The 11,256-nt window shown below is 43.9% G+C and overlaps 2 protein-coding genes across 2 annotated transcripts; one reads left to right on the top strand and one right to left on the bottom strand.

The window, feature by feature from the left end:
• Positions 1 to 2: 2 nt before the first annotated feature.
• LOC133495278 (tectonic-3-like) lies at positions 3 to 6,640 on the bottom strand. Its single transcript, XM_061809727.1, has 14 exons — positions 6,174 to 6,640; positions 5,255 to 5,369; positions 5,055 to 5,152; positions 4,300 to 4,412; positions 4,121 to 4,229; positions 3,633 to 3,745; positions 3,524 to 3,562; positions 2,887 to 2,961; positions 2,277 to 2,396; positions 2,109 to 2,207; positions 1,910 to 2,013; positions 1,513 to 1,660; positions 1,236 to 1,370; positions 3 to 138 (listed from the first exon to the last, which is right to left on the bottom strand). Exons 1-14 carry the CDS (start codon positions 6,484 to 6,486, stop codon positions 43 to 45), a joined length of 1,677 nt encoding a protein of 558 aa, XP_061665711.1. The 5' UTR covers positions 6,487 to 6,640; the 3' UTR covers positions 3 to 42.
• Positions 6,641 to 7,504: 864 nt separating this feature from the next.
• On the top strand, positions 7,505 to 10,547 carry LOC133495309 (sulfotransferase 1 family member D1-like). Its single transcript, XM_061809792.1, has 7 exons — positions 7,505 to 7,979; positions 8,063 to 8,191; positions 8,488 to 8,585; positions 8,671 to 8,797; positions 9,465 to 9,559; positions 10,005 to 10,185; positions 10,410 to 10,547. Exons 1-7 carry the CDS (start codon positions 7,814 to 7,816, stop codon positions 10,520 to 10,522), a joined length of 909 nt encoding a protein of 302 aa, XP_061665776.1. The 5' UTR covers positions 7,505 to 7,813; the 3' UTR covers positions 10,523 to 10,547.
• The last annotated feature ends 709 nt before the right edge of the window (positions 10,548 to 11,256 follow it).

Genomic DNA, 11,256 nt, shown 5'->3' with positions numbered 1-11,256 from the left:
AGTCTTGTCCAGCTCAGCAGTGCCTCCGGTGATGAGATCCGATCAAGTAAACGCAGTCCCCAGGACGGTTTTGGGGTAAACCGTCATGTCGGCGAACGCGACCTCAGTGGTTAGAATGACGGTTGACGGCAACGGGCACTGAAAGACACAACGGAGGGTTTATTTTCATCGTGGAAGGATTGTTCGGGGGTTGACGGCAAGATTCCAAACAGGGGAGAACATTTACGGCAAATTGCCATGGGAAGTTAAGTGGGGACATTTTGGAAATGGATCCAAATTGGAAACTTCCCGTGCGAGTTGAGCGTTATTTCATGGAAACGTATCTAAACATAATTACGAGCCATTCCTCATAATTGTTATTTTCATCACCTGGAAATAAATGATATAGTTCACTGTATCCCCCCCACTAAGCAAGGTGTCCAGTACATTTATCTGATTGTGTTATACATTAGAGTGAATTTGAGAAAAAAAAAAGTCACTATGTCCCCACTTGAGCATCTTGTTGTGATCCTGTGAGAAATTCCTGAACTTTTGCAACACTAGTAGGGACAAAGCGTGGAAGCGCAATCTTATTTTGAAAGGCAGCACGTGCTCTGCCATTTATTCATTTTTTTTTCGTTCTTTTCAACGCTCTTACTTATATAAGGAATTGGGTGAGTGTGGTAAGGAAGTGAAGAAACCGGTCCAAGCGGGTTGGAACAGCCGGCGGAAGGTGTCTGGTGTGTTATGTGACAGAAGAGTCTCGGCTCGGATGAAGGGCAAAGTTTACAAAACAGTGGCGAGGCCGGCCATGATGTACGGATTAGAGACGGTGGCACTGAAGAAACGACAGGAAGCAGAACTGGAGGTGGCAGAAATGAAGATGTTGAGGTTCTCGCTCGGAGTGAGCAGGTTGGATAGGATTAGAAATGAGCTCATTAGAGGGACAGCCAAAGTTGGATGTTTTTTCGAGACAAGGTTCGAGAGAGCAGACTTGGATGGTTTGGACATGTCCAGAGGCGAGAGAGTGAGTACATTGGTGGAAGGGTGCTGAGGATCGAGGTGCCGGGCAAAAGAGCGAGAGGAAGACCAAAGAAAAGGTTGATGGCTGTTGTGAAGGAGGACATGAAGACTTTGGGTGTTAAGAGAGGAGGATGCACGAGATAGGCTTAGGAGGAAAAAGATGACACGCTGTGGCGACCCCGAACGGGACAAACCGAAAAGGAAAAGAAGTAGTAGTAAAAACACTGGCCTACCTGAAACCTTCGACACCGGAAGACGTATTTAACACCAAGGATGTAACTCTGAGGGAGGTCCAGGAGGCCCATGCGAGCCCAGAGCACTTGCACAGAGAGCAAGTGTGGGAGGGTGCAGCCCGTGTCACATGTTTCCTAAGAAGGGGAAACCAGTCGCTTAGATCCTCCAGATTAAAGTGATGAACTTACCAAGAAAGGATAATATTTTCCTGGCGGTCACAGGTTAGGTTTCAGATAATCCTTTCAGCTCATCCACTTTTTACGAGGCGATCGGTACCTCCAAGCTGACAGGACACTCCTGCTCGAGCACTCTAGTCCAGTCGGGCTGAGAACCCGAGCTCATGGCAATCACGTCAGGGACGGCGTCTCCCAGCAAGATGCTGTCAATCTCGGAACGCAGCTCAGTGCAGTTCCTGGAAGGAGAACTTGGAACACACAAATACAGTCGAAACCCAGGAAAGGGAATTGCACGTTTGAAGATAACTGCTGAAAACGTGGAAAAACTGAGAACTACATAGTACTGCATCGCGAAGATATCGCCTTCAACTGTTTTTTCACTTTCTTTTTTTTTTTGTGTGGAATTTCTGGGGACTCCGGTTTGAGAACCCCTGCATTGAGGACAAGGAAAGCAGCAAAGACCTCAGTGTTGCCTCCTGTTTGCAATTTTGCCTTACCTAAAAACGCAGCCTGTGATTGTGTTGTACGTGAACAGGATGTTCGTCCGTGTGGCGGGGTCGGCGGAGCACTCGCCGGCTTGCGGGACGCCCATTATGGTCACCTGCGAATGTCGTCAAGGATCTGCGTTGCGCCACTGGCGAAACTACAAATCGTGACCGGCTCTGAAGGAGTTTCCCAACGTGGTCGGAAGGATACGGCTTTCACTTGTCCGTTATAGCCCCCGAGGACGCTGGCTCCCACCCGCAGCCCGACTGAGGGAATTGTCGGCATCGGTGACGGGCGAGGTGTCCCCAGCTACGGAAGCGCTACAATAATGCCTTTTGTGATACATCCCACGGCTAATTATATTCATAATAATAATACCTTATATTGAACAGAGTGCACTTGGTGCAACAACTGGTTCATTTTCACGTCGGCTAGAACAACATTCACCGTCGCGCTTGCCAGCTCTCCCCTGCTCGTGTACACGATGACAAACTCCACCTGGGAAAAGTTTGAGACGGATGGCGGAAATTAACTCGCGGCTGGAATGCGGCATGACGCCATATTTGGACGGAAAGACGTCAAACGCAAAAGCCGACGTCGCCGTTTGTGAATGGAAGAAAATGTGTTTCTAAATGTTTGCTTCCAAAATAAACTTACTGAAAATCTTTTAACTAGCTATTTGATGTCATTTCATCGCAAAGCATAAAAACTAAAAATAATTTTCATTGAATGCTTGACTTTTGGCTGCACGGTGGATAAGCTGGTCAAGCGTTGGCTCTCATAGTTCTGAGGTCCTAGGTTCAATCCCAGACCCGCCTGTGTGGAGTGCCAGCGTGGGTTTTTTCCGGGCACTTCGGTCCCCCAACCCCCCCGGTCCCAAATACAGCGTGGACTTCGTGGTACAATCTGCGGAGGGCAAATCTATTTTTGCCTAAAATTGCGACTGCCAGCTTTTGCGCTTCAACTCGTCATTTAGAACCCATCTCACCTTTTTGGCCACATTAACGCAGAGATTGTTTTGCTCCTTCGGTGCGGGCCAGTCAGAAAGTGGCGTGATGGGGATCTATAAAAAAACAAAACAAGCACACAAAAAAAAAAACAGAATCTTACTTGTTTACTGTTGGAATTATTATTTTAGCATGCATTTCTTTCTATTATTCTTGCCCGAATCATTATATTTGCGAGCAGCTGTGTGATCCAGCAACACCCGGAAAGGTGATGCCCCCACACTACCCCCTCGAACACCATCAAGATGCTTTAAATCAGATGCCCTGCTAATCTCTACCAAGTTTATCAGGACACTGCTGAAGCTTTGAAGAAATGTTTACTTTAGTGTTTGTGGTGGTGTTGCCATCTGCTTCAGCATTTGTACTTAGTGAATTTGTGACCTTTTGACCTGAGGAAGCAATAAAAAGAAGCTAAACAATGATTCAGAACGCGATTCGGGGGTGCAGCTGGTCAGCCGAACCCGTCCTCCTCGTGAGCATATTAGAGACCTCTTCTGTACCTGTTATTTGCATATTTGTCCAGCGGTTAGGTGATGAAGCTGACATTTACACAGCGGCTTCTGATTTTAAACGCCTTCTATTAAATACAGCAGGAAACGGTGGCAAATGTCTTCTCACCAAAATGTCCGACACTTGCTCTTCTGCGGGCTTTGGAATCTGTAATAACATTTTTGTTAAACTGAGGGGAATTTTTTTTTCGTTTTTAATGTGCGCAAACTTGTCTCACTTTAATAAGTCTCAGGTCCGTGAAGTAGGAGTGGGCGCTGAGATTTGGGTCTTGGGTGCACGACTGAGGAGTTACCATGCGAGTACAAGACAGAGACTCTGACCTTAAAAAGCCTGTAAGTGGGGGGGAAAAAAAAAAAAAAAAAAGTACAGTATTATTGGTCCTAATGCATGAAAAAAATGACATCCCGACACAGAGTGTGGGCTCATTTCCATCTATCCATCCATTTTCTTTGCCGCTTATCCTCACGAGGGTCGCGGGGAGCGCTGGAGCCTATCCCAGCTGTCAACGGGCAGGAGGCGGGGTCCACCCTGAACTGGTCGCCAGCCAATCACACGGCACATACAGACAAACAGCCACAAATCAGTTTCAATATGTCACCGACATCTTTTTCGTCATAGAATGAAGGTGGTTGGAGAAAATGTTCAAAAGCTTTCCCTCCACTCGCATTTGTGGAGTTTTTTTCCCTGTATGTGGCGTCGGCTTACGCGCGGGGTTGCGACTAAGACAGGATGCGCCGGCCACTCCTGGCGACGGCTGACGAAGGAGCCCTCGCACGGACGATTTGGTGAAGACCGTCTGGATGACATCATCTGCCTGGAAATGGATTTTTTGATCATTGCAAAGCAAGGAAGAACAATTTTTTTTTTTTTTTTTTTTTTTTTACCCGATAAAAATGCCTGCTGTGGCCGACGCTTATTGGTTGAGGTGGTGAGAAGTGATAAGAGTCCCCTAAAACAGGAAGTTCAAGTGGAACAGTCGGGACCTCCACATGCTCAACTGTTGGGAGGAAAAGGGGGGGAAAAAAAGTGTTAGTCATATCCTTGTGATAAAACTGATTTGACAGTCAGCACATTAAAAAGTTGAATACAAAAGTAATTGCAGAGTGATTCCTTCGTGTGCCACTAGAGTGAGCCTGCATACCACATTTTGAGAATAACCAGTGTTCCGTACAATCAATTTACATCATCATCTACTTGGTAAAATTAATTAGTGTATGTAATTAGTGTGGTTATCCTAAGAGCATAACTGCCTGTGTCATTTTCAAGTTACATCACAAAGGTAATGGGGAAAAAAAAAAAGTAGCACTGTTGAAAACAGTGGCGCAACACATTAATGATTAATAATTAACAATGAGATAACAATAACCCTAGGTGTATATTCCTTTACCTCCGTGAAAACAATCAGTATTACTGCAGTTTACTGAGGAGGGACCGTCTCCAAGCAAATCTGTCTGTATGACACACTCCAGAAGGAGAACTGCTCTTTACACAGACAAATGGCATTTCTATTCATGTCAGTCGGGGAAAATGTTTGGAGAAAGAAGAGTGTTTTGAATTACAAAAATGGTCAGGGAGCAAATGACACTTTTAATGCGACAACTGTGTAGTGCTTTGTTGAAATGCACTTGTGAGCGTTTACCTGCAGATTGAACGCAAAACAAAGATTCGGTCACGCTAACTAAAGAAGAATCTACGTTGGCGCGGAACATCAACCATTTCTCTATGCAGACTCCTGACCTGCAAAGCACACACACACAAAAAAAAAGTGTAGTCAACCAACCAATATCAAAAATGTTTTTTTTTTTGTTTTTTTTTTAACACGTTCTGTCATGTTCTTACGCGGCTTTTTGAGGACATCCTGTGAAAACGGTCGTCAGGTCAGCAACGCCGCAATCAGCAGTGTCACAACAGCAGCCAATGTCGCAGAAATTGGGAGTTAAATCGCAGACGCACGCTGGATAACAACACACAAACCTTCTGTTACTCCGGATTACATATTCTGTATAAAATTTCCAAAACCAGGCATTGACAAGGATCAACAACGAGGTTCGATGAAAATGGCCAAGGAGGAGACTAGTGACTGGATGTAACTAATATAACTTATTCATAAAGTTGGAAAAATACGTGCCTGTGCATTTATCATATCAGGCGTCTAAAACGGTTTGCATTGTTAGTATTATGCTATTGGAGATGAAGCATTGTAGGCAACCAGGTATCGCAGTAAAACACCCTTTTGAGTCCCAAGTACAAGTACAGCATATTGCCAATATTTCATTGGTCGCTATAACCCTAATTTAAAATTTAATATTCGTTTGTTCACAACATTAGCAGAACTGTGGGAACACTTGTTTTAACAACATATGACGTGATTTACTTCTAAATAAAAGCACAATGATGAGTTCATAAACCATTCCAAGTATTTTGTGTGGAGGGATGTATTTCTTTCCTTTGTTGCATTAACACTCTTTGTAATTGATGTGGGAAAATATAAATATAGTTCCATAATTAAGTGCACCTCATTCTATATATATTTTTTGGACTAAACTCCACCCCTTTAGTCTGTTGTCCAATGTTACGTATCAATTATATGCACTTTCTGCTTTCACCACTTCTGCTAATTACCACTTATGCACTCTTGTTGCCTTGCAGTTGTGACATTTGTCATGACAAAGTTGAATTTAATTGTATGACTGAGAATCCACACACACACACACACACACACACACACACACACACAGTAAACGAAGGTGTGAATTACCTTCAGGGAGTCTCACAAATTGGCCAGTATTTGTTGTGGGACTTGGGGTGCTTTCGAAAGGATTCCCCGAGCCTTCGCCCGTAACATTTACGGAGTCATTCGTGCCAGGGACGGGGGTGGTGGTCTTCAGTCCCTCGGTGACCCCCGGAGAAGGGGTCGCTGAGCTGACAGGTTGCCCATCTGTCGGAGGTGCGGTCGTCCCCGCTTGCGTCAAAAACCCGACCGCGAAGACGACGAGGGCGAGACTTAAACGGACCCAGTGGCGCATGTTCATCTCACACAACAAACATGGTCCTGGTCTGCTATTTATCATATACTAATGAACGGAACGCCACGCTAAACCAAGACGACGACATTAATACCCGTTTCGAACCAGCTAAACATGATACACGAGAGCTAGCTAAAGATGCTACGCACAGAAGCGGTTGCGACGCTTGTTGCTGAGGAAGTTGGATCGGCAACTTCCGGTTGCCGTGCTTGTACTCGGAAGAAAAAGTAAATAAATCACTGCAACAGCAACAACGTGTTGCTTCACATATGTTGTAGCGAACTTTCAAAATGCCAAAATAGCTAAGAATAAGTTTTTAAAAATGCAGTATCCTATAAGCACCGATAATACTCAGAAACGTTACTGAGATTATAAAATCCAGTACTAGTATGTCAAAAATACACCGCAGCCTACTTCTGTATTCTGTACTCCCTATTGTGCAAAAAAAAAATAAAAAAATGAATGCTGTAATACTAAACAAATACAGATTGCATTTTTCACCATATTTAAATGAATATCCCTTTTTCCTACACAAAGAAAATAAAAGTTACTTATATTAGGATTTGTTCAAGCAACAAGTTTCTTTATCATATCATTGGTGGTGCTGTACATACACATGAAAATTGCTTACGGGTGTATTCTAAATTCATTTATGGTCCTTTGTGATACAAAGACCTTTTTCGTCACTTTTGGGGCATTCCTTTTAGGCGAAATTCTGAATCTTGCGTGACAAACTACAGCATTTTCTCTGTATCTGCTCTAAAGGCAAAAGTGGAATGTGGCTGTGGGGTCACCACGCTTTGGAATGATACCCAGGTTGTGATCACTATAGTTACTATTATTTGGCCATTAAACAGGACTGTGAACCGTGAGTAATTTGAATTCATTGCTCATAAAGCCACTGACACTTCCATTTCACTTGTAGAATTACACAAGTGAGCGTTGTTTTCTTTGGTTGTGGAGCTAAAACAAGACCACCCCCCTCCCCCTTTTTCTTTTCCTCACATTACACAGGAAAAGGTTGATTAAGGGGTCAGGAGGAGGGCTCTTCGAGTACGGCCGAGAGCTCCTTTTCACTTTGTTTATGTGGTTTTGGAACAGTCCACTGAGAGTTTTGTTTGAGGGTGTCAGATAGCCTCGACAGCAAACCCACGTGAGTTCGCAGAAGCAAAGTCCAGCTGTCAGTGGACCGGACGGGACGAGGACGTCCAGCTCAGGTGCAATCTGTTGTCGATATATTCAAGACCCTGGCCGATATTTGACAGAAGAGGAAAAAAGGGATTTCAGAAAGAACAAACGTACTGGATTTTCTGCAGCAATTTTGAAGAGTTTTTCTTTGTCCAATTGAATTTTTTTGTTTTGGACTGCAGCCATGTCAGAGGACAAAGAAATGTCATGCAGCAGCTCCATCTGTCGCTTCCCTCTTATCCCAGTGAAAGGCATTCCTCTCATGAGCTGCATCGCCAACAACTTTGACGCCATTTCAGCTTTCTGTCCCGACAGCTCGGACCTCCTCATCGCCACCTACCCCAAAGCGGGTCGGACAGAACGCGCCGTCTCTCACCGCATTCAGATTGCAGTATGATGTCATTTATTGTGTTCTTTCATTTTGGGGGTTTAGGGACAACGTGGACCCAGGAAATAGTTGATCTGCTTCTTAACAACGGCGATGCCGAGGCCTGCAGACGAGCCCCCACGCCGGCCCGTAGTCCTTTCCTGGAGATTTGTAACATATTACATCTCCCCTCAGGTGTGTTCTGGATATACATTTGTGGACGTGTCGCTGCAAGCTGTTCTAAAAATCACTGAAAACATCATTAGCTACTTCTGCAAAAAACAAGGTGAAATAGGCGGGCTGCATATAACAATTTACAATACACTTTCCATGCCAACTTGTCGGCTCGCACGTCACACGATCAAAGTGGAGCAGTCGAGAAGAAGGCTAAAAATCATTATTCAAGTCTTTTCTGAATCTGGAGTCACAGTTTGTGTGACGTCGTGGTGAAAAGCTCTCCCGTACCCTACATTATATTATTTTATCCTCAGGCCTTGAGCTCCTGAGTAAAATGGCTCCTCCGAGAATCATTAAGACACATCTGCCATTCCAGCTGGTTCCCGCCGGATTTTGGGAAAAGAAGTGCAAAGTAAGTTGACGCATGCGCCGAGAGATTACTATATAAATAAAACATTAATAATGAGCGCTCATTAAATATTGCATCACGTGTACAGGCTATCTACGTAGCGCGCAACGCTAAGGACAACGTGGTGAGCTACTACCATTTTGATCGCATGAACATGACCCAACCTGAGCCTGGACCTTGGGAGGGCTACATCCACAAGTTCATGCGCGGAGAATGTAAGTGGATCAGTGTCACGTGGACCAAGAAAATAATAAGAATAAACCAAAATAAATCGAGAATTCGGGGAGCTGGTGTTATTCCACTGGGCAAAAAAGTCAAAAATTTGTTTCACTAAATTCAAAGCAACTTTCAGTGGCAAGCATGGACTCAAGGCCTGCAACGAGGCGCTCTAAAGTTTCCCGAAGGGAAGATGCATTTTCGGGGTGGAGGCCTCGTTAGCAAGCTACCTGCATGTCGGAATTGCACCAACTAACCCTAACCCTACCCCCCCCTAGCCGATACAAAGGAAGGCACTAGAGTTCGTATTTAGTGGGGAAGGGCGTACTCGTGCCAGACCCCCAAGTGCGTCACCAGCACCCCTTTTAGCCCAAAGACGAAATGATGAATCATAAATTAAGACTACAGTATATCTCTAAAACTACAAAGTTCTGTCTTTGTACATTTTCATCAATTACCTTCAAACGTGAAAAATCTATTTAGAGACAAATCTCAGAATTTACTGAAAATGGATTGTGACTCTTGTACAAATATAAAAAAGGAAGTAACTTATGTATGATAAACTGAATACAATTACAATAAATTACAACTATTTACCATTAAGACATATTTCCAGATCAAGCAGGTAGAATGATTTAATTTCACGCGTACTAATGTGGTCTACAGTGTCGTGGGGCTCCTGGTACGATCACGTGAAAGGTTATTGGGAGGAACGAGACAAGAGGAACATCCTGTACATTTTCTACGAAGACATGAAAGAGGTAGCGATTTATGCTATCATAATCCTGTAGTTTTGATTACTATTTTAACGGTCAAGTCAGCTGCACAGTCATGTTTTTCAAGTTTTGAGATTATTCTGGATTGTTTAAAAAAAAGAAAAAAAAACGAAAAAAAACGATCTGTAATCAAAACTTAGCTCAGAATGGTGGTGATTTTGGTGGGTTTAAAATGGATTTATGCCATTTTATTTCATTTCAATGGGGAAAATGGGCTTGGTAACAGAACAAATTCAACTTGTCAAAGTATCACTGCATACACTGTACTGGGAATTCCTGCAACTCATGATTATTTTCATAATCCTTTAATCTATTCAATTTATTTTAATTCATCAATGAACAGGATTTAAAAAACAAACGGGATATTATTTCAAATTGACAGTTCAGAAACTGCACATACGTCCCTCTGTCTTTTTTCCCCCCCATGGAGAATCCCAGACGTGAAGTGGAACGCATCATGAGGTACTTGGACTTGTCCCTCTCTGATGACATCATCACTCGCATCGTGGAGCTGACGAGCTTCACAGCAATGAAGGAGAACCCAATGGCCAACTACACTTGCGCCCCCAAGAGCGTTTTCGACCGGTCCATCTCGGCCTTCATGAGAAAAGGTCCTTCAACCTCACGAGTCAAAAGTTCTCATACAGGATTCTGATAAATATTAATGAATCAGTGTTTCAGCCTTTGTGACTTCAACTATTTTGTGCCTTTACAAATCGCTCCTCTGAGGCTTGAAATACTTTACAGAGACTGAAATGTTTTCCAAGGTGCAAGTCAGCATAATTTAACAAAAAAACTGAGAGGCACACCTGTTCTTCTTCTTCTTCTTTAACAGGAGAAGTGGGAGATTGGAAAAATCATTTCACACCTGAGCAGTCGGCAGAGTTTGATGCGGACTACGAGAGGCAAATGAAGCAAGCGGACATCCCGTTCAGAACGGAGTTCTGAAAGCGAATTTTGCTTGCTTTGCTACACGGGAACATGTGGTGAAAAATTCTTGTCAAATGCAATTCTGGGTTGAAAAGAAATCTACCATAAAAGGTTCAAAAGAGATAAAGATGGCATGTGCAAAATACCAACCACACCGCTGATGTTCCAACTTTTTATATGTTCCTCAAATTATAGCATCATAGCGGTTAACACGGGTTATTACACAGTTATGTAGTCGCAAATTATGGAGTACGACACACAGATGCTCTGAGTAGGGACCCCTTTGTGAAGCCATTGAGGGACGGGCTGCTGTGTGAGTCTTATTGTGAGCTTACTCAACCAGGCCGATGATGTCGACAATGTGTACAGGACACTTATCGCCTCACTTGGCAACCGCAGTCCCTGGGGAATTTCTCTGCTGTTGATGGTTCTCTGTCTGAAGATGAGGTCTGCTCGCTCTTGTCTGTGAATGATTGTAATCCTGCCCCAAGGAATCGTGCAGCCTATCTTGCTGACTATATTTCCACCCTGGAACCACCTGCTGCCTTCCTTGTCCCTTGGCAACCTTCAGTCACATCAGCAACAGGATTCTGTTACTGCCAGAGTCGTTCACTAAGTTGACAGGATACGCAGGCCCTCCAGACGTGTACAATGAGGGTTAACCAACTCTGAGAATCCTAAAACAGTGGGATAAACTGTCAGTTTTTAATGGCATCCTGTACAGGGTCACAAAGGATCCTTTGTCCGGGAAA

Source organism: Syngnathoides biaculeatus, chromosome 22, assembly GCF_019802595.1.
Source record: "Syngnathoides biaculeatus isolate LvHL_M chromosome 22, ASM1980259v1, whole genome shotgun sequence".
NCBI lineage: Eukaryota > Metazoa > Chordata > Actinopteri > Syngnathiformes > Syngnathidae > Syngnathoides > Syngnathoides biaculeatus.
The sequence above is the reverse complement of the archived record's forward strand: the minus strand, read 5'-3'. Positions and strand labels throughout refer to the sequence as shown.